General features: G+C 39.2%; 1 protein-coding gene across 9 annotated transcripts in view; it reads right to left on the bottom strand.

Annotated features, from left to right (window-relative positions):
- Nucleotides 1–291: 291 nt before the first annotated feature.
- The window catches only part of SENP1 (SUMO specific peptidase 1), a 53661-nt gene continuing 26682 nt past the window's right edge, over nucleotides 292–27270 (bottom strand). For 6 of the 9 annotated variants that reach the window (XM_045073322.1, XM_045073325.1, XM_045073320.1 and 3 more), the window contains 9 exons: nucleotides 24069–24107; nucleotides 23140–23224; nucleotides 22751–22906; nucleotides 21725–21856; nucleotides 9488–9691; nucleotides 8605–8684; nucleotides 7589–7673; nucleotides 6939–7034; nucleotides 292–2906 (listed from right to left, as the gene is read on the bottom strand). In XM_045073322.1, coding sequence (XP_044929257.1) covers nucleotides 2835–2906; nucleotides 6939–7034; nucleotides 7589–7673; nucleotides 8605–8684; nucleotides 9488–9691; nucleotides 21725–21856; nucleotides 22751–22906; nucleotides 23140–23224; nucleotides 24069–24107 — 949 coding nt within the window. In that variant the 3' untranslated portion in view covers nucleotides 292–2834. Of the gene's footprint in view, nucleotides 6013–6938; nucleotides 7035–7588; nucleotides 7674–8604; nucleotides 8685–9487; nucleotides 9692–20667; nucleotides 20720–21724; nucleotides 21857–22750; nucleotides 22907–23139; nucleotides 23225–24068; nucleotides 24108–27270 lie in introns of those variants that run through there. The other 3 variants (XM_013063009.2, XM_013063010.2, XM_045073326.1) reach the window with 2 other exon arrangements.

Below are 27270 nucleotides of genomic sequence, written 5' to 3'. Positions count from 1 at the left end.
TTGGAGACAGAGGCTGACTCTAACTCACAATCCAGTCCAGGTCCCACTTGGAAGGAGTCTTCTCCCTGTTCAATGATGGACATGCAGATCCAGGCAATTGTCAGTTACCTTTAGCCACATTCAGGAATCAGAAAATAAGAATGGCTTGAAGGCTTCCCTCCTCGCTCCAACCATTTTCAAACGGCCGAAAAATCTTAACCATGTCTAGAAAAATATTAGAACTCAAGAATGTCCCGGGGACAACAAGGGACTCTTCTAACTCATACAGACAAAACCACTTCACCAACATACTGAAGATTTTTCAAAAGCTGGTGCTTTCTTATGTTTTATTCTCTGGAGTGTAAGCTTTACAGGTAGAGAGGTTAGACTATGAGGAGGAAGGGGTGCAGGAGAGGGGCAAGGAGACAAGGAACGCTGTTAGCAGAGTGGGCTGGAAGCCCTGACTGGTGTATTTGGCTTAGGAGGGCCATCTGGCCAGCTCCACAGACAGGTCTGGTTTTGAAAAGTGCCAGGGAGCCATGGATTTGCATGTTATTTGCGTTCCAGGCTTCAATTCCAGGTATGTGGAATGAAATGAATGAATGCACAGTATTCAGACTCTCGGTTAAGGGGTGGACTCAGGAATCCAGACCACACTGAGGATCCAATCACTGGTCCCACTTGGATCAGGAGACATAAGACACAGAGACAGAATAAACAGTCAAAGAGACAGAGAGACAGTCTTAGAGAGACAAATACCACCAAGTCCTTTTTTACCAGGGAGTTTCCAGTCAAAGCAAGAAAGCAAAATCCACAGAATTTATTTTAAATAAATCAACTTTTAAGAACTAGGGAGAGAGTTACACACAGGTAGATAAACGTAACATCATCCCTGACTTATCTCTACCTCTATCCCTCCATTATCCACACCCAGCTTCCAACTGGAGTGTGTGCCTATGACTTTGGCCTTCTTGATAAGATCCGTTGCTTGGTGTCTGCCTAGCCTCCAGATTAGTTAAACTCTAAGGTCCATAAGGACAGGTGGCTTTTATTTCCTTGATCAAACCATCTTTTCATTCCACCCTCCAGGACCCCCAAGTCCAGTGCTTAAACACTTGCTTATTAAACACCCAGTGTAAGGGGTTCCCCAGAATATCAGAAGAGGCAAATGCCCTCCAGGAACTTAGCTCTGGCTAACAGACAAGACACAGGCAGCAGGTAAAATGGTCCATTTAAAGCACAAGGCAGAACGGGACTCAGTCTATGGGAGATGTACAACAGCACTGGAAATAGAAAAGACAGAGAAGATTAGAAAGATGTGTGGTTAGAAAAAAAAAAAAATGCTATGATTAGCTCCTTGGGACAAAGACCCAGACCCCGAAGGGCATGCTGAACTGCCAAGGAAGATATTTAAGGGTAGAGTGGGGCATCAGGTTTGGGACCACGAAGGAGGTGCAGCCCTACGGCAGGTTGCCAGAAGCAGTCCTCCTTCCCCAACCCTCGAAATACTGTCTCCTCAATCAGTGTTTAATGCAGTTACCCTACTCCTCACTGGCCAGCCAGAGAAGCAGCTTGCACTCCTGGCTTGAAGAAAAAGCACCAGATCATTCACCTGCCCTCTGTGGCGACCGGTCTCAGTCTATTCCTGATGTAAAAGTTGGATTACAAACACAGAGTTGTAAGATTTTCTGATTATAAGGGCTACAGCTGGGGTGCCTCGGTGGTTTAAGCATCTGCCTTCAGCTCTGGTCAGGATCCCAGGGTCCTGGGATCAAGACCCGCATTGCATTGGGTTCCCTGTTCCTAGGGAAGCCTGCTTCTCTCTTTCCCTCTGCTGCCACTCCCCCTGCATGTGCTCTCTCCCTCTGTGTCAAATAAATAAATAGAATCTAAAAAAAAACCCAAAAAACAAAAATAAGGGCTAGAGCTGTCCAGATAAGAGATTTTAAGATAGTGTGATTAGGGAAGGCTTCATGGAGATGGGATTTGGGTGTGTGTGCTCTGGAGGTATTTGTGAAAGAAACGCAGGAGTAAATTGAATGAGGTGTGTCCCACTGACTGGACTCTGGGCTTGTTGTACATCTCTTTCTCACACTTTCCCTTCCGGACACTGATGCTCTGCAGAGTGGAAGGGCAATCTCCAGAAGTCAGGCAGTTGATGGCTACTTCTCAGGGGAGAATGCCAAAGTCAATAGCTATGATGTGTCCCATTAGGGTAAGACTCGGACCTGGGCCTTAACTCTAAGACTAAGCCGTATTAACACTGGCCTTAAATTTGAACTTTGATTCCCTACCTTGACTGAATTCTATTCCAAGCAGGATCACAGCCCTCCACATTTCAGAATCTTAGACTCTGACAAGACCCTAGATATCTGGCCCAACGACTTACAATGAGAATTATTCTTGCCCTATCCCTGAAAGCCCAGAGAGGCAGCATGTACTAATATTATTTCAAGGTTTATCCTCTGGCTTCGAGTTTCTCTTTTGTATCCTACAGGGGATTCATGTGTAAGTTCTCCCGTATCTTAGTGGATGACCAGCATGACCCCCACATACCCTTATGTCACTCCTTACCTCCAAAGCTGGGAATGATGGTCATGAACTCTTACTAGAGGTCACGGTTCAGCACAGGTGAAATAAGGTTTCCATCTCTAAGGAAAGATGCTGGGCTGAACCTTACATTTTAGGATGATTTTGAAGCTATGGGTAGGTTCCTTTTGGGCAGCGAAATATGGTAACTTTTCCAGAAGCTCAGCATGTGGCCTGTCAGAGTCAACTACAGGCTATGAAGGTCTATATTCCACCTCGCCCTGGCTCATCCAGGTGGAGCAAGAGAGAAGGTAAAGTCCAAGTGTCTAGTAGTCTATCTCTCTTACTCTGGAAAGATGTATTTGAGAGCTGGAGGGATGGCATCGAAGGACCAGAGGCTGAAATATTAAAAACACTGGGGTTCATAAGTGAATCCTCTCCCTCTCTTTAGGCCTTTTATAAGCCAGGTAAAACCAGATGGTGATGGACAAATTATGGGATAGGGTTGCTGGCAGTACTTTCTCAGGTCATGTGTTTCTGGCAGTACTTTCTCAGGTCATGTGTTTCTGCCCCAGAAACTAAACGTGGGGCTTACACTGCTAGGGGTAGTGGGTAGAAGATGCTGGTTCACAATTACACGAGCTAAAGAAGAGAAGAGCTGATACCACAGAGAAGTATGAAGCACCACATGGAGGGAGGAGTGCATTTCCACAATGTCTCCATGAGGGAGAGGGAGAGAGAAAAGTACTCTTATATCCAACCCCAAATGGGACTCCCAGGAGCAACAGTGGGTCTCTGGCAACAAATGGGTCAGAATTAACCTACATGCTGTGGACCGTGTATTTTCAAATGTTCTGATTTTCTCTTTTTAAGGTCCAGGAGTGCTTGGTAGGACTGTGGTTTCTGTTGAAGGCTCTGTATCTAGATTGAATTCATCATCCCTCAAGTGTTACTTTTTAACGGGAGGTAGGTGATTATGAGCAGTGAACACATGGAAGAAGGAAAAACCGGAGAAAAGGCAAGAGGCTTTAGTTTAAAGCAGTTTAGCTAAGATACTGGTAGCATGCCCTTGGCCATGGAATGCAGAAACCTCTTCTTGCCTCCCTGATCATCTAAGCCCACCCTTAAATGAAGGAGAAATTAAGTTTCCAGATGCTAGTCCTGAATCTGTTGGCTAGTTCTCTGGAAAAATGGCCCACTATAGAAGTCTATATTTGGTTCCCAATGAGCCACCCTGGGCTACAACCTATGTCTCAGCTTGGTCCACCCATGTAGGGTGGTTTCACTAACTTCGCCTTGTATGAAAATGCACTGGTCAGAAAGGGGTCCATGTTCAGACAGGCTCAACAATTCCTTATATATTTTTCAAAGTGCTTTTGTTGCATGTTTCATTTTCTGTTATACATGGCAATAAATATTTGCTGCTTTGGTCTGTACAAAAGATCTATGAGGAAGGTAAGACAGATGTTGTTACCTAAACGGACAAACAATAAATACAGACAACTATCTTGTTCTGAGTCCGCCCCAGATAATAGCAAAAGCACCTGAAAAACTCAGGTCTTTTGATTCATAGTCCAAATCTATGCCATACTGCCACCTTTCAAGTTGTCATTGAAATACATTAAGTACCAAGAATCCATGTGCAGGAATCCTACAATAAGCCTGCACATTGCAGCTTTCTAAAAGAGAATGTTAAAGGGCTCAGCAACTCATAAATAGAAAGCTATTTATTTCCTATAGAAAAGCATGAAAGAAAGAAAGAGAGAAAGGAAGGAAAAAAGAAAAGAAAAAAGAAAAGAAAAAAGAACAAATGAACGGTGGTCTTCCCCAAAAAGTCAGGCAGTTATGAAAAAGGTAGGACATCTGGTTGTTGGAGTGGAAACAGTAACATTCAGTTAACAATGGAATATTTAAAAAAAATAGTTTTCTTTTCAAATTGTAACCTGTGGTAAAACATAGAAAAATGTACTAAACAAGCTTGGTATAAAACAGAGTAAAATTTTCAAATAAGCCCAGAGAGAAAGCACAATGTTGGAAAGGATGGGGTACAAGGGAAGAAGAGAAAATATTTCATACAAAACTACCTATTACAATACAGAAAAAAGTATAAAACGTTCCTATTTTGGAACTTAAGTACAAAATGACACTGGCATTGGATCGTTTCACTATCTAGCCTGAGGAACGCTCAGAGGGTGGGGGAGATGCTAGAAACAATAAAAGGAATAGCAGTTTTTTAGTCTCAAGTTGACAGTCCAAATTCCACCCGTTTTCCAGTTGAAAATCTTGCCTCCCTTGGTAACCTCTACCCCTAAGCCAAAGTTCATCCAGGCCTCAAAATATTGTTAGGAAGTCCACAAACACCCTACACATAGGGGCTGGGATCTGTGCGTGCTAGAGCTAAATTTGAAAAATGGAAATAAACCTAGAGGCTAAAGTGGTGAACACATTCAGCCTTTTAAAAAAAAACACATATCCCTGTGAAATATATATATATATATGTGTGTGTGTGTATATATATATATATGTATATATATATATATATATATATATTAAATTCTCTGTGGTTAGAAACATATTTAAACTAACTAGCCACAGACCACACTAGACCTGCATTCATTCAATGCTGGAATTTTATGCTAAAGACTGAGGTCCTTCTTCTTGGTCAGAAGTAGGTGGCAGTAGAAGTGGTGCCTTGGTTGCCCCACTGAACTGCTCCCTGGGTGGGTCTTCTCTGTATCATGTGTTCTGAGCACATGCAAACCCCTGCTTTAAGGAAAAGGACTGCCTGGGACTTTGGGGTCCCCCCAGGGCTCATGTGTTGTGCCTCACAATGGGAGGAAGCTACAGATGATAAAACAGCCTTGTATAGAAGCAGACGGATCTCACAGGAGGCATATAAATAGGGAAGTCCTGGAGGAGGGACTTTTGCATGGGACCCAAAGTTCAGATTACAGTCACTTTCCTGACAATACATCTTGAAAATCCTGCGTGTATGTATGTGTGCGTGTATATGCTGGTGGTTTTCATCCCTACCTTTTTGCCCAAGCCCTTTCCTACCTCTTAGTAAGGCCTAACAACAAGAGTTTATATGAAACCAAGAATCTGTCCAAGCTTCTCTCGGCCCCCGAATTAGGGACTGAGTGAGGCTGGAGCCCTTTGAAAACAAGATGGCAGAACTGAAGAAGTGAAAAGCAGTCTCTCTCTTCAGCTTAGGGATGTCCCTCACCCCTTTCACAGCACCAAAGTTTCTTTGCAAAAATAGTATCTGAGATACAAAAGGAAAGGCAGATGTGCTTGTGAATGCATCTCGCCAGGGCCTGGTCCGGGATCAAGGGCTTTACAAGAACACAGGGGTGGGAGCAGCTGTTTCCAAGGTCTCTGGCTGTAGACAACAAAGAGCTGGTCCCCCACAAGGTCAATGTCGGCTAACTGAGACAGTCTTCACAAAAGCTTTCGGTGGAGAATCTCCCAGACCATCCGCTTCCGGAAGTATGGCATGTGTTGCTGTAGGGACACAGAGATACCCTTAATTTTTTTGTTGCTTTCATCCAGACCCAATACTCCTTTCCTTCTCAGGGTTTCAATTCAAATAGCTTCAGTTGCATTTCTGGTCTTTCAAATTGCTCAATTCTTGATTACATGTAATTTTTTCCCATTGTTTTCTATTGTTATCTCTACTGCTATTTTCTCTTATTGTGGCCTTACAAATTTTATTGGGCATCACCAGGAGTGCCCACGCTACACCCAAATGTCTCCAAGAATTTTGAGGAGGGTGTCTATCAAGTCCTATATGTTGACCTTTTCAGATGATAGGAGATCTAAGGCTTGAAAATAAAAAAATTACTTTTTAGGGGAAGAGTTACGGAACTGCAAGCGCTAGTTCCACACAAGGGCTATGGTGGAAAAGTCTGGTAAACCCATTAATTTAAAGTGGAGGACACAAACCATAATCTCCAGTTTCAATCCACTTTGGTCTCTGAAGGACAGCATGGACAGAAATAAACAATCACGAACTAAGAGAAGACTGATCAGCTGCACAAGTGAGGGGCAGGGGCGGGGGCCGCAGGGCAAATTGTGCTAGGAGTACACAAGATATGGCCTGTTCCAGAACCTGACTGCCAACCAGATGAAGAGTAAATGAAGAAAACTTGCTCTGGTCCCAGTTCTCTATTTCTTACAGGATTTGAGGTAGGTGAGGGAAAGGGGCAAAGAAGGCTCTGCTAATGACCAGCATTCCTTGACTACAGCATGTGATATAAGGGAATGCAGCATGTAGTCTACCACTATCCTTCTTTCTCTTGTGATGTGGTCCGTGCGGTAACCACCAGTGTGATGAACCATAGGCAGAGTCCGCTAGGCAGAGCAGATGGAGGGGAAAAACATCTATCGGGCAGCTAGAGACAGGGCTCCTTGCCAAAGGCTCAGCTCACCTGTGTGAAGTTGATTGGTCTGTCTTTGGTAATGCAGTCAGCATATTTGCAAGCAAACATGCCACAGTCGCTTCCATTCATCTGCTGTGGAATTTCCTGAAAGATCAAAAACAACAAAAAGCTGACATCTTTCCAAGCTTCTTTCCTTCATATTAGATTATAAATAAGAACCAAAGGATATAAATGTTACAGGTTTCCCTGAATTCTGAAGAGGTGACCCTAAGTCCCTCACCCAAAACGACACAAGCTTAGAGAAAAAAAAGAATACAGCATCTCAGTCAGATCTTCATATTAATATTCATCTTCATATCAACCACAGGAGACACAGGGCAGGAGACTATCTTAAGATTTCATGACACCTAAGGATGTAAAGAAAAGTCCCTCCCATAAGGGCCAATCAGCAACCATTTCCCACAGCAGTGAAAAGCTCAGTAAAACAGCTGGGCATTCAAAAAACCTAGTTCTACATAAGAAACACATGACCAGTTTTCCCACAGACAGCTTACTCTATCTTCCCTGAGGAACCAAACAACAAAGCTGAAGTCCAGCTAGACACTAAGAGAGAAGGTCCCTGAGAATCAAGCAATAAAATCCTATCCTTCCCAAGTACCCTAATCTCAGGATTTCCACCTGATGAGATAGAAATGTACCTGGCTTTTCTTGCTGAAGAGCTGCCAGCCATTGGTGTCAAACTCTTTCCTTTTCTTGTCAATGCTTTCTTGCTTCAGGTATTGCCTAAACGTATTGGGAGAGAAGATGAGCTGTGAGGCACTGGTGATAGCTGCCACACTAAGAATGAGGTTCACAATCCTTAGGAAGGGTTTTCAACTGCACTTCTGAGGAAAACAGTATATAATGCTGGGCAGGGAATCTTTGGATGGCTAAGCTTCCCCTGCAGCTCCCAAAATTCATACCCACTCTGTCAACCCAAGGGAAACAGGACCTCTGCCTCTTACACCCAGGTTCCTTCTACCGATTGTTCCTCCTGAGGAATGAGTTTTGATTCTTTTCCTTGGTTTATATGGTCCTTTAGAATTCGACCTCATGGGAGAAGGTTTCTTTAGCAATATTAAGGCAGTTATTCACTATTTATACTCTTGACTCTCCTGTGTGAAAATTCAATCCAAATCATAATTTGATGAGTGCATACCTCATACAGAGCACTCTTCTTAAGTGCAAACTGTTCACCATTCTGGAACCTATCTCCTACTGGCCACCAGAGTGGCACAATGGTACAATGAGGAATAGACATTTTGAAAAACAAACAGATAGGGTATAAAGAGATCTATCTGCATTCTGGTTCCCAGCTGAGCCACTAACTACTAGGACCTAAGCATATCAAAGTCACCTCTGTGGGTCTTGGTATCTTCATCTGAAAAATTAGCAGGTTGGATTAGATGACTTCTAAGTAGTTTCAATGTTGACTCTTCATTATTTTAGTGCACTAGGCCAACAGTTGTCCCCATGAGGGCATCTTTCTGGTATTATTATATTATTATTAAACTTTACTTACTCAGACATAAAATATCCATTCTTACTCAATGTGACGACTTCCTTTATTAATCATAATAGCTCCACTAAAGATATCAAAGAACTGACTTCAACAGTAGGAAAAACTCAACATATGTCCAACACCAAACTCTCTTATTCTCAACTCCCTACTTACAGGAGGATCCTGCAGGCTTCATTGTTTATTCCACCCATAGAGTCATAATAAGTAATGTTCTTCTTCCGAAAGTCCACAACCTGGGGATAAAAAAAATTCTGTGTGTTCATAAAATAAGAAAAATAGTCTCTCAGCTTTCACTTCCCCAGAACTTGGAACCTTTTGCCAGATTTCCTGTGAAATCATGACAAGTTTGACTGATATTTTGCATTATACCATGCTTATATTGCAGAGGGAAGAATAGGGGACTATTTACGTAGTACTGTTGGGGCCTCATTAATGGCCCTGAAATCTTTTTCTAGTACTTAGGTTCTCCATCTGCCATGTGGGCAACAGTGAAGACAGACATACTCTTCAGAGACTGTAAGATGAATGAGATCATTTCCAGACGGTTTCAGAAAGATGGTAAAATAGTCAGTCGTTTGTTTCTTTATGTGGAGAATTTCTCTTTAGCTTTAATTTTTCAAATGTAATTCAAAAATAGATTGTAAGGTAACTTTTGTATTTTTATTAATATATTAAATGAATGTATCCATGTTCTCAGAGTCATAAAAGATATTAAACTATCAAGTATGCAAGGCAAGTCATAATTGGGGCAGAAAGTACGTCACAGAATCTGAGTTGGCAGTATCATTAAAAAGTCACTTTTTCACCCCCTGCCTTGTCTTGAGAATGTTTAGCCTTACAACTCCCTTTTAAATATTTCCAGAAAAGGAAACTCCACAACTTTCTTCAAAATCTAAGTATCTCCCACTCTTGACAGGAAGTTCACTAATCTATCCAATTTTTAGGCAACAAAAAATGTAGAATACTCACTACTCTGTATGTTCTATAATTCTGTAGATTTCTTTTAAATTTGATTAAAAGTAAGAGAGGTACTCACAGCAAGACACCAGTGCACTCCTAGGTGAATGGGCACCAAAAGAATATCAACAGAAAATACATCCACTTTCTTTGTCCAACGTTTCACTGCCTGATAACCAGCCGTTTTTAACTTAGTGAAAAAAAAGGTATTAAATGCATGCACACTTGGCAATCCCTTTTCTTTACTTCGTTCCATCAACATATTCATGTAGAAATTGATTATCTGTGGGAAGAAATTGAATATATTAAAATAGATACTCAGTCCTTTCAAAAGAGTTGTGTTGTATGAAGGAAAAGTAGTTGCTGTTTCCTTATCAATTAAGACTTCAACGCCCCAAAGCCTCATGCCCCTACATCAAATTCCGGAGGGCTGAGCTATAGATCTACAGATATCTTATGGGGTTGAGGATCCATATGGGCACATGCTAGTCTGATCTGTAGAAGACTGAGGATTAGGTCCAAAAATGAGGAGGAGGAAGAGGAAGGGGTGCTACAAGGTGAGACTCAGAGAAAAGGAAAGGAAGTAACCAAGTAGTTTGATAAGACACATTAGAGGTATTTTAGTCTACTGGGACTGGATGAGCAACTTAAATGAATTCTGAGCTCACAGCCTAGTGTAATATAAGTGAAGACCAACAGTTGAGTCCTTAGATGTGGGTCACCTGGATTTGCACAGACCGAAAACTGTTCCACAACTGAAGACTGCCTTTTCAGCCTAGTACGTCGGCTTTCAGAGATGACTGGCTCTCGTCTCAAGCAGAACTGAGTGACAGAATAAACCATCAACTGTACTAGAAAAAACACTTCTCAACTGCCTATTTGCTCGGCATTGTCACCTTTGCAAAGGTAGACATGGATATCATATAAAAGCCTACATTACATGAGACCTAAAAGTCCAGACACAAACAAGAAGAGTCAAGTTTTCCTCCAGAATCTGTATGGTTAGCTTTCTCATTTTTGTTGATTCCATATAGGCCTCCAATATCAAGCATGCGTTCAAGAAATTTAAATGCTTGATATGGAAGATACAGGATTCTTTCTGTTAACAAAACAATGTATTCTCTATTAGTGACTGTTGACTATGGTCCCTTTAGGTCCCACTCCTTGGTACTAAAGCCTGAAAGTTACTGTGCCGGAAGTTACTGCATACTTACTTTATGTGGCCAGCTGAGGCCAGGCCAGTGTCTGTCAACTGCAAGGAATGAATGGGCTAACTGATGCACATCTTGGAAATATGACTAAGAAAACAGGCACATTTTTCAGAATGCTTTTTGGGGAATGGGAAAACGCCCCTGTCCTTTGACAAATATTTACACACTAGGATGCCAGAGCAGTGAGCTACTGCCCAACAGTAGGCAACTACATACTGGGTAGGCAGCAGGGAACACTGCCAGGAACACACCGAAACATGGTCTAGACTAGAGAAAGGGCCTATAGACGAGGATGCCTCAGCAGCTGCAGGGAAACCACACTCGCCATGAAGCAAAGCTCTGAGGGTGGGGGTGGAGGGGACTGGGACTAAAGAAAGACACTGTTCTGCTTGCATCTCTGAAGACCAAGCAACAGGCCCAGCAGGTCCAGAGGACTTAAGCTGTGGCTGATCCTCTGCCTAGTGTGATGCTCGGCAGATACCTGGAGCTCAGTTATTTTAAATAATAATAATGAATCAAAACATAATTAAGGTTGCAGATTTCTCAAACTGAGCTTTTTAATCTAACTCTGACCCCAAGGATAATGGTGCCAAAGGTCGATTTCAGACTTGTGAAAGGCAGCCAGGAATGCAGGAAGACCTGCCCAATAAGTAGAGATTTCTAGGCTATAAAACTACATCCTCTAGAGAGAGAAAACCAGCAAGAAAGGATCGATTCTTCCGGTCTTCTGCTCATCCCACAATATTAGCCATGTTATGAGGCTAAGACCTTTAATCCAAGGGGTTAAGTGAATAGGCAGATGACCTATCAGTCACTGTACACCAAACCTTCCATGGGCAGACAAAAGTCATGTACTAGAAAGGCAATACAGACTCAAGCAGAAAGTAGAGAGCAGGCAGAGAAATAAAGACAGCCAAGCACATGAAAGCCATGGAGATGAATCTCCTTTAGGTGCCCTTCAGAGGGGCATCATTTTGAGGTCATTACCCTGAAGTATAAAAGGATGACATAAATGAGTATCATGCTACCCATGATTTTCCTATGTTTTAGGAGGAAAGAGTTCCAGAAGCCAAGAAGTTAGACTTACATAGCCTGGGTTGTTTGGTTTCTTATTTTTGTGTTTTTATTTTGAGAGTGTGGACTATAAAGCTAAAGACCAACCCAGCTTAAGATGAACAGAGACCTAATGATTCAGGATACACATTATCCATTTCCTTTGAGAACTCCTCTTCCATTGCTTAAGTTCTGCCTCCAACCACGGTTTCTCCACTGCCAGGGAAATGGCCTCCTCCAAAGTCAGCTTATTAATTAGCTCTAAGGAATTGTCTGGGCTCTTTTTCATTTCCCCTATATCCCAGTAGGAGGGAGCTTGGTGGCCCCAGTGTCCTCCCCATTAGCTGAGGATGTATAATTTGAAATCTGAGGCAGAACTGAAACCCCAGTTTCCTCAGTTTTGCAGCTATTACTCTGTCCAAATGAGGAAAATTGCCCTAGTGCAGCCAAGACACAGTTCTACCAAAAAAACAAGCTAGGAGTTAGAGAACAAAAAGAATCCTACATGTCATCTCACAGAGGACGGCTGAAGATGAAGGAAAAAGAAATGAGAGAAGGGATCACAGTGCTTAAGATGAAAGAGAAGCAGGGATAGGAATTTGCTTATATTTTGTGAAGACAAGGGTCCCTCTCCTCCCAAGGGGAGAGCCCTTCTGCACACAAGACTCTATTAGCTCCAAAAAATCTTGAATACCCCTTCAAATAGGGGGCTAAAAGTAGTCAATCAGCACTGTGCTACTGTTTGTCTTGCCAATTCACCAGCATCTGGGGACAATTGCCAGTGTTGGTCCACCTGTCCCTCTTTCTGGGGCCCACACTTGTCTGTCTGCTTGCTGCAGCTCCAGTGCCTCAGGAGCTGCCCTTTCCGCTGCCTTCACAGCCTTGGCTATGAGCGCCTGCTTGTCTATGCAGGGCTTTTTGGGGGGGCGGGGTGGGACTGTTGTTTATAGTGTCTTGTTCTTTTGTGATTTTATCTGAAGAGCTGCCAGGCTGAAGCTGGAAAACTTTCTCTTTAAAGGAAAAGCCTACAATGTTTTTAAGCTAAGGACTCAATCCTTTTCCTGTATGTTACCACAATGGCATAAATGACCACTGCTATCTATACCTTCTTTCTCACCCAGTAAACCAGCCAAACTATTGTTTTCTCATCCTTTTAGAAGTAAAATACCCCACTAACAGTAAAATTTTAACTTTTAACCCTTCCCTATTTTACACTCTGAACCTTTTTTTTTTTTTTAAAGATTTATTTTTATTTGAGAGAGAGAGAGAGAAAGAGAAGACCATGCACACAAATGGGGGGAAGGACAGAGAGAGATAATCTTCAACAGACTCCTTGCTGAGCGTGCAGTCTGATGCTGCTACTCTATCTCAGAGCCCTGAGATCACAGAACTGAGCTGTAACCAAGAATCACACGCTTAACCAACTGAGCCACCCAGGCACCCCTGAACCTTTCTAACTGGCTCTAGGGAAAAAATGTTCTGAAAGTTGTGGGTATAACAGTGCTCCTACGTAGAAACCAAGACAAGCTTTGGTGGGGAAAAAGCCATTTTTCCTATTTTACTTCTCTATGTTCTCACCTTGACCTTCCTGTTCTGATTTTTAAATTAAATCTACCCCTTTTGACCACAAAGCCCAAAAGACCAGCCAAGCAGCAGCATTTAAATAGTATGAGTCAGAAGATCATTCACTCCTAAGATCTAGACTATACTTACAGGGATCATTTCTATAGTTTGTTAACCTAATTAATATAAACTGTAGACTTCAGGTAAGCTCTGTGTATTGCATTTCTCACTGTGAACACATACCCAGGATTCTTCTCCCATGGAAATTCAAGTAATGAATTATTAGAATCACTGCTAAAGTTTTAGAAAAAGACAGGCAGGCAACACCTATTTTTATGGAGTTGTGACAACTGTAATTATAATTCTCCATGACCCTGCATAAATCCCTGGTTTACCCAAAGGACTACTTCTATTAAAAAAACACTTTAAGAAGTAACTATAATGATGTGGAATCTACCAGTGAGTCACGTTAGAAACACTCAAATTTCCATTCTGATCATTTTATTCTACATGTAAGAGTACATTGCATATGATAGACACATCATATTCACTTAACTAATTTATCTCATTTTGCCTAGGGTCTCCCCCATCCCCTCATGGAATCAGTTTTTACTTCCTAAGGCAAACTTATTCCCTGTGTTAGGCTTGTCTAGTTGGGATTAACGTTCTGTAAGCTGTTTCCTCTCTTCACTGGGCAATACTTAAATTTAACGGCTCCTTGGAAATAACCAGAAAGCTATGACAACTACCAATTCCCCATTTCCACTTTTGTTATGAAAGAATGCTAGACAGAGTTATGTGCTCTGATTTCAGATGCTGATTCCACAATAAAAATCAGATGACCCCAGTATACCCCTTATTAAGTCTTACTTCTTACTTTCCCACTATCAATCAAGTAAGAATACTTTCTCTATATACAAGGCTACTGTGATGTAAAATAGCTGAAAGACACCTCTTTCTTTTCAGAGATGAGACCTACAAAATAGGTAATTGGTCTGCCTTGTTAGCTTGGTCATCAGTGTAGTCAGTCTGCTATATAAAATCCACCTTATTTCCTCCTGCATTCCCTCATTCCCCACATAGTATTAGTCTTTTCCTTACGGTGTTCCCCCTAGCTAGGAAAAAGTCAGAAATACAGTGTTCCAACAGTCTAATGCTTTTGCATTTTGGAAGCAACTACAATAATTAACAAGGGTGTACAAAATAAAACCAGAAAAAAAAAAAAGACATGTCTGCTTGTTATTTTCCCAATTCATCCAAGTAAATTACTAGTAAGGGATGACAGGAAGGACAGAGTCCTGGAGGGAAAATGAAGAGACTGAAGTGCAATATCATCCTGTTTCTCCACATGGGACAGAGCACATTTAGTGCTGTCTAGAAGAGGAAGTGTTTCCTGCCCACAAGCATTTGGGTACATGGGATCCATCTACCTAATCTGGCTTTCTACATCCTTAACAACTTTCTATTTCTCCCACTGATTATTGAGAAAGGTGTTGAAATCTCCAATGATAATTACAGCTTTGTCTATTTCTCCTTTCAGTTTCATAAGTCTTGCTTCATATGTTTTGAATTTCTCTTACTAGGTGTGTTCATCTCTAGGTTAAGTCCTCTTGAAGAATTTATCCCTTTCAAAATGTTTGTCACTGGTAATATTCTTTGCTCTGAAATATACTTGGTATGATATTAATATAGTTACTTCATCTTTCTCTTGATTAGTTTTTGCATAGCGTATTTTTTCTATCCATTTACTTTTAACCTATCTGTGTCTTCACATTTAAAATGGGTTTCTTGGGGAGCCAGCTGGCTCAGTTGGAAGAACATACAACTCTTGATCTCAGGGTCATGAATTTGAGCTCCATGTTGGGTGTAAAGATTACAAACAAAACAAAAAAACCAAAAACCCCAGGAAATTTCTAATAAACAAATAAATAAAATAAAATAAAATGGTTTTCTTATAAACAGCTCTTTTCTTACCCAATATGACAAGCTCTGCCTTTTAACCGGATGTTTAATCTATACTTTCCAGTATGGTAGCCACAAGTTGAATGTGACTACTGAGCACTTGAAAAATGACTAACCCAAACTGTGCCATAAACATAAATATGCTGTAAGTAGAAAAAGTGCACTATACTTTAAAGGAAAGATACCTCTTTAATAAAATTTCACTATTTATTACATGCCAAAATGACAAATTTTACATATATGGTGTTCAGTAAAATATATTATTAGAATTAATTTTACTGGGGTGCCTGGGTGGCTCAGTTAGTTAAGTGTCTGCCTTTGGCTCAGGTCATGATCCCGGGGTCCTAGAATTGAGCCCCATGTCAGGCTCCCTGCTCAGTGGGGAATCTGCTTCTCCTTCTCCCTCTGCTACTCCCCCACCCCTGGCTCATGCCTTCTCTCTCAAAAAGATAAATTTCTTAAAAAAAATTAATTTTATCTGTTTCTTTTTAGTTTTCTCAATATGACTACTAGAAAATTTAAAATTACCTATGTGGGGGCGCCTGGATGGCTCAGTGGGTTAAAGCCTCTGCCTTCGGCTCAGGTCATGATCCCAGGGTCCCACATTGGGCTCTGCTCCACGGAGAGCCTGCTTCCTCCCCTCTCTCTCTCCCTGCCTCTCTGCCTGCTTGTGATCTCTGTCAAATAAATAAATAAAATCTTTAAAAAAAATTACCTATGTGGTTCACATTATATTTCTATTGGGCATGCTGGGTTAGATCTTTTACATTTATTTATTTATTTATTTTTAAGATTTTATTTATTTGTCAGAGAGAGAGGAGCAAGAGCGAGCACAGGCAGACAGAGTGGCAGACAGAGGCAGAGGGAGAAGCAGGCTCCCTGCCAAGCAAGGAGCCTGATGTGAGACTCGATCCCAGGATGCTGGGATCATGACCTGAGCTGAAGGCAGCTGTTTAACCAACTGAGTCACCCAAGCCGTCCCAGATCGTTTACCTTTAATGTGATTACTGATATCGATGAGTTTAAATCTACCATCATGCTCTTTTTTTCTATTTGTCCTATCTGTTCTCCCTTTTTTCTTTTCTCCCTGCCTTCCTTTGGGTTATTTTTTTTCCATTTTATATGTTTATTAACTCTTTTTATTTTTATTTTCAGTGGTTGCTCGAGGATTTATAATATAGGTCTTTACCTGATGACAGTCTATCTTCATATAACATTATATCACTTCATGTACTGTGTAAAAATTTAATAGTATGTACTTCCTCTTCCCCACTTTTCTGTTATGACAAAACATAAAATGTAATATAAAAATCCCATAATACATTTCTGCTTTAACTAGCCAATTGTCCTACAGAGATATTTAAAAAAAAAATCAGATCATTTCCACTGCTTTTCTTTCCTTTATATAGACTGAAATTTCCACCTCATAGTTTCCTTCTGCCTGAAGAATATCCTTTAGTATATATATATATATATATATATATATATATATATTAAGTATTTCTTATAATACAGGTCTGCTGGTGGTGCATTCTCTCAGCATTTGTCTGAAAAAAAGTATTTTTTGAAAGATGTATTTGTTGCATATAGAATATAAATTGACAAGGTTTTTTTTTTTTCTTTCCTTTCAGTACCTTAAAAATGTAGCTACACTGTCTCCATGCCTACATGTACTTCTGTCTTGTATTCCTCTAGTACATCACGTGTCTGTTTTTCTCTGGTTGCTTTTATCACTGATTTTCAGCAACTTATTATACTTTTTAGTATGGAGTTTCTTCTACTTAGGGTATGCTGAATTTCTTGGATCTGCCAGTCTAAGTTTCCAAATTTGGAAAATCTACCATTATTTTCTTCAAACTTTTTTTCTGATACCACTTACACTTAACTCTTCCTTCTGAGACTCTAATTACAGCTCAGAATGCTTGATATTGTCCCACAGCTCACATATACTCATCTTTCTTCAGCCTTTTTTTCTGTTTCATTTGGATTGTTCCTACTGCTATATCTTCTAGTTCACTAGTGTTTTCCTCTGTAGTGTCCAATATAATGTTAATCCTACCTCGTATATTTTTTCTTTCAAAAACTGTGTTTTTCACCCCTTAGAAGTTCAATTTGGGTCTTCTTTTACATTTTCCATTTTTCTCATCAAAATGTCAATTTTCCTCTAAATTCCTGAACATATAGAATGTGTTTGTAATATCCTGCCAATGTATGCTAGTTCTGTCATTTTTGTCATTTCTGAGTATTTCTGGTTTTTTCCCTGGTAATAAGTTGCATTTTCCTTCCACCTTGCATGCCTGGTATTATTTGAATGGAAGCTGGACACTGGTTTCATGTTTTTTGGGTTTTGTTGTTACTAGAATATGTTTGTATTCCTTTAAATATTGTTGGTCTTTTGTTCTGTGATACAGTTAAGTCACTTGAATCAGTTTCAAGCTTTCAAGATTTGTATTTAACTTTGCTACCACTGGTCCAGAGTGGCCTTTATTCTAGGGCCAGTTTGGCCCCACTCCTGAGGTAATGTCCTTTTGAGGCCTTTATTCATTGCCACATGATTTTTCCATTCTTAACTGGTTGGAATATGAACTATTCTAAGCACTTAGCTCTGAGCTTTGTTCTGATTCCTTCTTCCTGGTGGTTCTTTCCCCAGCCTCTGGTAGTTTCTTCCAATCTATGTACAGACTGGTGCTCAAAGATTTGGGGTGGGGGGGGCTCTGCATATCTCTGAAGCTTTCTCTTTGTGCAGCAACCTCCCCTTCAGTATTTTAACCTCACAAATCTTAGCCCCTTTCACCTCCCTGAACTCTGAACCATGTCTCCTCCACTAAGCAAGACTGTCAGGCACTGCTAGATTCTACCAGCTCTCTACCCTCAGCATACCATCCTAGTGAGGTTGGGAAATCATCAGCTCATCCCTTTCATTTTCCTCCTCTCAGGGATCTCTGATATTCACTGTCTGAAAATTTTTGTTTCATGTTTTGATTAGTTTTCTGGCTAAGCTGTATATGTGCTGCTGAAGCGAGCACAGTTTTCTGGTTAAGCTGAAAGAGTAAACCTGATCCATCTTATTCTATTATGACCAGAAATAGAAGTCATATCCATTCACTTGTATGCCCAAGTAATTTCCATATATCTTTAAATTTATCTGATGCCTTATAAAGCAATACTTAGGCCCTCTACGAAGTAGAACTGTCATGCCATAAAGCAGAATCATCAAGCCACTGGATCACAGAAGTCATCTAATGTAATCACCTGGAATTAATAAATAATTTTTAGTGCTGACATCCATTTAGAAATATTTCTTTTTTGCTTCTTGATTATGATTTTCAATCTACTTTTGCAACTAATTCTTCCTCTCTTTAACCCTGACCTCCTTCCCTTAATTAGCTATTTCTATTAACGATTAATCACCAGACCTAGTACAGAAATTGCCATCTATAACGTCCCTGGACTTCTCAGCCTTGCAGCCACCTTTTGTATTCTTTACAAAGACAGCCAATTTCCACATTCCATTTCTGAGAAGTTTCATTTTCTTACATCGAGTTAAAAATGTCAGCCCTATCAACCAATTATTAGACCTTTGAAGCTACACAGAATTTATTCATCTGTACATAAATCCATTCACAAAAACCTATGTTTGAAAGCCTATTTTATAAACAAGCAATGTAGCCTACTCCTTTAGGGAAGTGACCGGAGAAAGGGTAGTCTAATGGCTTTCTGCATGTATTCTAAATATAGGACTTCTGAATTTTATTTTCCTTATAAACTAATTCTGATCCTTTTCATTTCCAGGATCTTATATTTCTTTCTTTCTTATCTTTTTTTTTTTAAGATTTTATTTATTTATTGTCAGAGAGAGAGCGAGCACAAGCAGGCAGAGTGGCAGGCAGAGGGGGAGAGAGAAGCAGGCTCCCTGCTGAGCAAGGAGCTGGAGGCGGGACTCAATCCCAGGACCCTGAGATCATGACCCAAGTGGAAGGCAGCAGCTTAATAGACTGAGCCACCCAGGCATCCCAAGGATCTTGTATTTCTTGTCCATAAAATGGTAGGAATAACATGCCAGTCACCTTATTTTGGAGAAAGATTTAAAAGCAGCCTATAAAACTGATAGGATATACAGAAAGAAAATAAATGGCTATTAATGAAAATATCTATTTGAGGGAGGGACCGGATTGAAGAGAGCACAAATTACTTGCAAAAGATGACTCAGAATTCACAACCGAGAAAAAGAATTATGTATTTTTAAATGAATATGAATACTTGGGATATCTACTAATTCCTCATCAGAATGTTAGCTTCTCACAAACAGTAACTTTGAAAGCCTGAGAAGTACTGTACTTTGAAAATAGTGCTTTCCAAAATAGTTACCATCATCACATATGTGTGAATTGGTACCTGCTTTCAAAGTTAACATTCTGAACTCAGAATACAAGCACTCTCTACAAAAGTTATGGGTAGGTGTCATAGAGATGAAGTAGAAAAGGAATCTTTCCTTCTCTTCTACTTTTCTAAATAATGTAATTTCCATGAACTTTGCTTGCTAAAGATCCAATTTTTGATGGGCCGGGAGAATAGAAAACATGTTCTGATGAATGCCGCCTCTGTAAGGGATCTCACCAAGGAGCTCACCGAGGTAACTGCCACAGTAAACAGCAGGGACTCAGCTCATATCCTACTCATTGCCGCCCTCTAGGAGGCTTTGCATAATTTACAGCAAATGAGCTACAATCCCAATACAACAACTGATCCCTTTCCATTTGGCAATGGCAGGCAGAAATTGGCAAGAAACCATACATTAATGTCTTCAAATAAAAAAACATTTAATTGATGGATACTTTTGACAGTCCTTGATTTCCATTTTGCCCTTTTATCTGGTGAACTCTTTTTTTGTCCTGTTATGTGACCCAATATTCTAATATCATTATTTTGAGCCAAAAGAAGCAAGAGGCTTCCCCTAAAGCAAAACAGTATCAAACCATACCTTCCTTACCATTCTTGTTCAAAGATATTATTCAGGGAATAATGAACTTCTGAAATCTTTATTTTATTTTATTTTTAAAAGATTTTATTTATTTATTTATTTATTTGACAGAGAGTGAGAGAGGACAAGCAGGGGAAGCGGCAGAGGGAGAGGAAGAAGCTGGCTCCCTGCTGAGCAGGGGACCCCCCCCCCCCATGCAGAGCTTGATCAGAGAACCATGAGATCATGACCTGAGCAGAAGATAGCCATTTAACTGGCTGAGGCACCCAGGAGCCCCTGAAATCTGTATTTTAGAAACTGATCAGGGGCAAAGAGAATGGGGCTAGTCTAGCTGCCCCCAGAGAAAATCAACATGCTGGGCATGGCATATGGCTCTCAAATTCTACACATCTAACCCTAAGACAGGATCCAATTTAGGATTCTGAGGCAGTACAATATATAACAGATAAGACCCAATGCTTGGGTCTAAATCCTGGCTCTGCTACTTACTGGCCATGTAACCTTGAAAGTTTCTTAATCTTTCCATGCTTTGTTTCTTCATCTATAAAATAGAAATGGTTAAACTACAGTATATACCTCCAAGGTCTGTGGCAACTATTATAACAAATAGAACATATAAAACATAATAGTGCCCAACATGATGTAAATGCTCAATAGATGTTAGCAAATATTATTATTTGGAAGATCCTAAGCATACAAGAACAGATTATAGATATCTAGAATATCTAGTGCTTATTATACGGAGTATCTAAAAATCTTTCACAGCTATAAAGTTTTGAGTAACCCAAAATATAAGGCAGGGATGTTTCTACTGAGCCTAAGAAAGGAAGCAAGTACTTAGAGAAAAAAACCGCAACCCCATCTCTTCCTTTGCTGTGAAAAATACCCTTCTGAAATAAAACAGTCTCCTCCAGGTTTAAGAATGGGGACAGAATAGTTTAAAGACTGTAATTAATCTACTTAAAATTATTAGCAGGAGCTGAGGGCCATACCTTTCTTTCAACCCAGTACATCAAATATTTAATAATATAACTTTTTCAATGTCAGTATATTTAATAACATACCTTTTTCAATATCATATATAAATGCAGGCTATTTTAGAAAGCTTAAGTCTCATAACCTAGGTAACCTGGAACAAGTACAGAAAGATGAAAAAGGAAGTAGAAATGGAAGCCATGATGGAAATGATGGCAACACAGTCAGAGCTGTTAAAAATCTACTCAGAAGATGTGAACTGCAGGGTAGGTGCCTTAAAAAGAATGAGAGCCAAATGTCCTCTCCCTCAGTGTCTAGATCTTCCACACACAACAAGGTAAATCAGCAGTTCTCAGGCTCACAGGTATAGATAAAAAAATCAGCTGAGGTTATTTGTTTAAAATGCATTTCTCCACCACAGTGTCTCATACTTACTCAGGAGAACAGACAAACATAGGAGAGCCAATTCTACGTAGGTCATCTGAGGACCACACTTGGAGAAAAGATAATGCCTTGATTTAGCTTCTACTTAATGCTCACTATTTGAATATAAAAACAGGTGCGAGATTACCTCATCATTGAGCCAGTTCAGATGGTTTAGAGTTTGAATATCTTTGCGTGTAATGGTTAAGCGGAATGCTTCACTCAGAACTTCATCCTGGTTCCCATTACGAAATACATTCTTTATTTCCTTCTCCATTTCCTAGGGAACCAAGAGGTACCAGAGATGACGCCTACATGGCTACAGACTAGATTTCTCACCAAAGCTCATATAATCCCTAGGCTATATTTATCAGTAATCAACTGTTCACTTCTAACATTTTGGTTTGATTTCTATTCCTTCCAGTAATTTCCTGGGTTACTTCCTTTCATCCCATCTTGTCCTCCCTTCTCATTTGCAGCACAAAGTTTCAGACCCTTCTTTCTTTTATTCCTAAGTCTGAAATAACCTTCTGCTATCAGATTTTCTAAGTCCACAAGAAGACCTAATTATATTTCATATCTTTGGTCCATACAATTTCCTAGTAAACAGAATCTTTCCCAAAGGGTAGTCAGGGGATAAAGGTAATGTCTTCAGACACATTTTCATAGAAAAAAATTAGACTTCTTAAATGTAAATTATGGACTTCAAGACAACTATAATAAATGTGTTATACTTACCAGCTATAGGATAGTTTTTCCAACAGAAGAATGGATTAAGGAACAGATTATCTTAAATGTACAAAGACTTTTATATATTTTCCAAATTTTTATACTTACTTTTTACTACTTAAAAAGAACCATAAGCCTCAGCTTACTACTATTTGATGTCAAACTATTGTACACATACAAGTGATAATGTACATAAAATAAAACACAATTTTATTCAATGTTTTTTCACTGAAGTCATGAAAAGCCACCCACAATTCTTCCCTCAATTTTCAATAATCCTTTAAAAAGAAAGTCAAGATTGGTATTGTAATACAAATAAATGAAAGCAGGGGTATGCAACACAATTTAAATGCCAGGTGTTCTATTACTTCTACATTTGAAATTCATTCAAAGTATTTCTTCTAAACACACTTGCTAGCACAAGAATCTGTAGTATGTAATTTACCTCTGTGATTTCAGGAAATTCATCTTCACTCTCAATTAATTTATGACCTTTCTTTTCTGTTTCTTGGGTGATCGTGACAGGGATCTCCTTTTCAAGTGGTACACGAAGATGCAGTTCTACTGAATCATGTACTGAATGTTCCTGTTCCTGCAATCTCTGCAAAAAAGAAATTTAGAGTTAAGTAGGATAAGGAAAACTACTACTTTTCTACATACACTGAGCAGGACCAGCTGGAGAGACCAAGGACATCCACCAATCATATATAATGTTATACAACCATAACATCTTGCAATTACAATACCTTTGATCCCAAGCCATGTAATCTTCCAAATCAGTTTCAACTTGGATATGTTATTTATTTACAACCTTATCTCTAATTGTTCGTTTACCTGGTTTTGAAGCTGTAATGCTAGTGCTTTCTGCTCTTCAATCTGGCGCAATCTCTCCCGTGCTCGAGAATCATAAACACTAGTTCTAGGAGATGAAAAGGAATGGGACAAAAGTGCAGACCACTGTGTTAGCATCAGGCACATTGTTAATGAACGATGAGCATTAAATATAAACCCTGATACATAAAGTCTAAAATCCATACACTAAACTTATCGTTACACTACACTTATATTTTAAGACAAGTGAAACCAGGTAGTGTTATTAAAATTATCCTATTTTTATTGAAATGATGAATTTTTTTTGCTAAATGGGAACAAAGTGACTTTTGTGGATATTTGCAAATGTGTAGTCTCTTTTTTCCTTTAAGCATACTTATAAGATTATGGAGAAAATGAAGCTTCATTCTAGAAACTCAAAAATAAGACTGAACCCCAAAGGAGCAAATAATATAAGATATAACTGAGGTTTCAATTCAAATATTTATGATCCAAAAGAAAAAAATATGAGTTTTTTTCCCCTAAAAAAAATTAGTAAGGCCAGGGATTTGGATAACTCAAAGTTACTGAAAAATGGAGACTAAAAACTCAATAATTTTGCAAATTCCAGAAATGTGAATTATTCAATAAATTAGTTTTATCAATGTGAAAATAAGGGCATTTATTTTCCTTTCTATGTAATACCTAACTGAAAGTTCTCCAATCCAATTTAATTTCAGTAATTGTTAGATATTTAACAAACCTAAGCAAAGACATGTCCCAACCCCAATAGGTTCTAAGAACCCAACAACTTAAAAGTTGTTTTATAAATAAATATTAAATAGGGAATCTTTACTGATTAAATATAGGAGGGGTGATTGGCTAATTGACTACTTCTAACTGGAAAGGAAGTGATGGAGAAGGAAATTAACCAACCAAAATTAACAACTTACAATTCTTTGATCCACAGCTCTGCCTGAAAAAAAGTAGGACTATGGGTGGGGAAAAAGATATGACAAATGAGCAGGAGGCTTATAAGAAAATTCAAATATTATCACCAAGAAAACCAATCATTTAAGTAATTTACAAGAATGCTTTATATTTATGCAATAAGTAAAAAGTCCTAAATTACATAAAATAATTGCAACTAGGAACTAAAGGAATACAGGTACAAGTCATTTGCACACATACTAGTTAAAAAGATGACCCAAAGTTTGGCAGAGAAGTTAACTGTAGCATAGCTCTTGTGTGAGAGACCAAAACGATGTGAAAGAGCACATCACATGTCAAGGTAATATACTAGGCTAGATCATTCCTCCTTCCAAATGCTTCAGATTAACAGATTTATTAATGATTTAGTCAAATCTTAGACTTCTTGTCAGTCTACTTGAATCAAAATATTTTCAACTAAATCATACTGCACACTGGAAATCCCCACCCACACAAGAATTCGTATCAAATGGCTAGTGAGTCAATGAATCAAAGTGGAAAATCAGCAATACAACTCTACTCCAAAGATGAGTGACCAGTTCTAGTCCATGCAGCTCTTGTGACAATCCAAATGAATAATGCTTCGCAGAAGAGTCACAGGCATGTTCTCTCTCCTATAGAGCCTCTTGCTCTTCTCAAATGTCGTCATCTCCTTGCCAATCCCTAACTGAAGGATTTCTCAAAGAAACAAAGAGGAGTGAACACTTTTCCAAAGAAAACTTTTAGATACATAGAACAAGTAAACAAAGGAAAGCATCAAATTGGGAGTTAAGAGACCTAGATCTCCTGGAACAGTCCGATTCACTTTGTGACTTTGACAAAGTCACTTCATTTCCATGGGTCTTAGTTTCAGATTTGTAAAATATGGAAATCAGAGTCCCTGTCAGTTCTTCAATTGGTACAGTCTGTCTTAGTGAAGGCAAGAACAAGGATTCAAGAGTTTATCCCTTGCTCCTTAGCCTACCTTTTGAGAATCAGTATTCCCAATCATCCTTAGGCTAGGGTTTGGCAATGACAATGCTGTTCTATTGCCTCACCACTGTCACTGAGGTTAATCAATGGAAAACATACACGTAGTAGCCTATATCCTTGGCACAGTGAATACTGATGTAACAACCAAGATAGAAAGTCAGAGAGATCAATGGTAGCACTGTGAGAGGCCTAGTGTGTGACATTAAAAACAAATGAACATGAAAACACATTTACTGCACAATATAAGGAAGTGACAAGAATTGCCTAGAATTTCATGGTATTGTATCACACTATTAAAGCTTGTCTGCTTCCTTATTAGACCATAAACTTAATGAGGATAGGAATTTTTGTGTTTTGTATTTACTACCATAACCTCTGCACTAAGAGTGTGCTTGGCACACAGCAGGTACTCAGTACTTATTGAAATAAGTAATTGAAATGAATAATGTAAGGGAAAAGTACTGCTCTTCAATGGATCAAGGTATTTGGTGGCTTAAAAAAGTAAAATAAGATTATACATTATTTTTCATATGATTGAAGCACACAGTAATAACTACAAGCACCTACTTAGTGCTCTCTGTGAAATTCTGCTTTAGATGTTTTATAGTAGTTAAGCCTCATGATAATTCTCATACTAGTTAAATCTTAATATTATATGTAATAAGGAATTATTCCTCATAGTGTACAGAAAAGGAAACTGAGGTGCAGAGGATAATCTGTTTTGGAAGTCAGGATTAGAAACTATGTCTGTCTAATTCTGAAGGCTGTGATTTCTTCTCTTGCAATGTGCCTTTTAATAAACCAAAGCCTTAAACCAGTAGGGAGATGATGAATACTTGAGCTACTCAAGAGAGCATTTAAGGCTTTCTAGGAAATGCATGTTTAACAAAGATTTATTTACTAAGTACCTATCATATGCCAGGCATTATCACCATTAGGTAAGTGCAAAAGTATTAGTAATGAACAGACATAGGGATAGAAGTACTAGAAGAAAAGGCTTATGCTGCCTGGAGAAGTCAGAGAAATGTCTTGAGGAAAAAATAACACCTGAGTCAGATTCTGCAAAGCAAAACAAGAACAAGTGGACAAGGAGAGAAAGGAAATTATAGGGATTAGGATCAGCATGTACAATGGCACAAAAATAGGAAATGGAATGGCATATTCTGGGAAATAAGGGCAGATCTTCACTGTGAGACCTTAACCAAGAGGCAGTGGTAGGAGATTAAGAATAAAGAGCCAATCAACCAAGTCTTGAGAGAGCAGGCTCCAACTGCGATAAACAGCATTAGTCAATCAGCCCTCCCCAACAGACCATTTCTCCTGCCATCTCATTCTTCGGGCATCACCAAGAGAAATCTTCCATAAAGGAAAAGTATACCCAGTAAAGAAACATTAAAGAACTAAAAGCACTCATTTATATGAGAGTGACCTTTTCCCAGGAAAAAATACCTACTTTGTGTACTATGTGTAAAAACACTTTTATAAGTGCTTTTTGAGTATATTAACCTTCACAGCAATTCAAAAAATAGTAAGGTGTTAATACTGGCATTTTCACTGAAAAGGAAACTAAGGTTCAGAAGGATAACTTGTCCAAAGTTACATGATGCCTGGACAAAATCAGAACCCAGGTCTGGGACTCAAGAAAAAAAAAAAATGTATAAAGAATAAGAACTCCAAACTCTAAAATCTCCTTGAGAAACTATAACAGAGAGTTTTTCTTTAACTATCTAAAATTCAGGACATATAGGAGAGCTGCAAAGTATAGAAACTGAGATGAGAAAGAATGTTTCACTACTGCTAACTTCTTCAATGGAAATCTGACACTATTATCATTCCAGCAATTGAATTGCTAAAGCCACAGAAAGAGCAATGGCAAAGAAATTGCGGATCTTAAGTAGTAACCCACTGAATTACAAAGCAAAAAGTTTCATATAGAAGTCAAGTATCATAAAAGATCATATTTGAATTGAGATTTAAAAGACAATAAAGACATTCCTGCTTCTTTAGATAGACAAGTTGAGGTAGGGGCTACATACCAGGCAGAAGGAACACTGACTATGAAAGTAAGTAAGGATGTATCACATATAGTTCAGCACGTAATAAACACAGGAAAGAGTCCCATCTTCCCACATGTCTCCTCCTCTCATGTCCATCATGTCTCCCCTCAAATGTCCCTTATCAGACTTGCCATGA

This window comes from Mustela putorius, unplaced genomic scaffold (genome assembly GCF_011764305.1).
Source record: "Mustela putorius furo isolate JIRA1106 unplaced genomic scaffold, ASM1176430v1.1 tig00537227_pilon_pilon_pilon, whole genome shotgun sequence".
Classification (NCBI taxonomy): Eukaryota; Metazoa; Chordata; class Mammalia; order Carnivora; family Mustelidae; genus Mustela; species Mustela putorius.
Note: the sequence above shows the minus strand (reverse complement) of the source record. Positions and strands in the feature narration are given on the sequence as shown.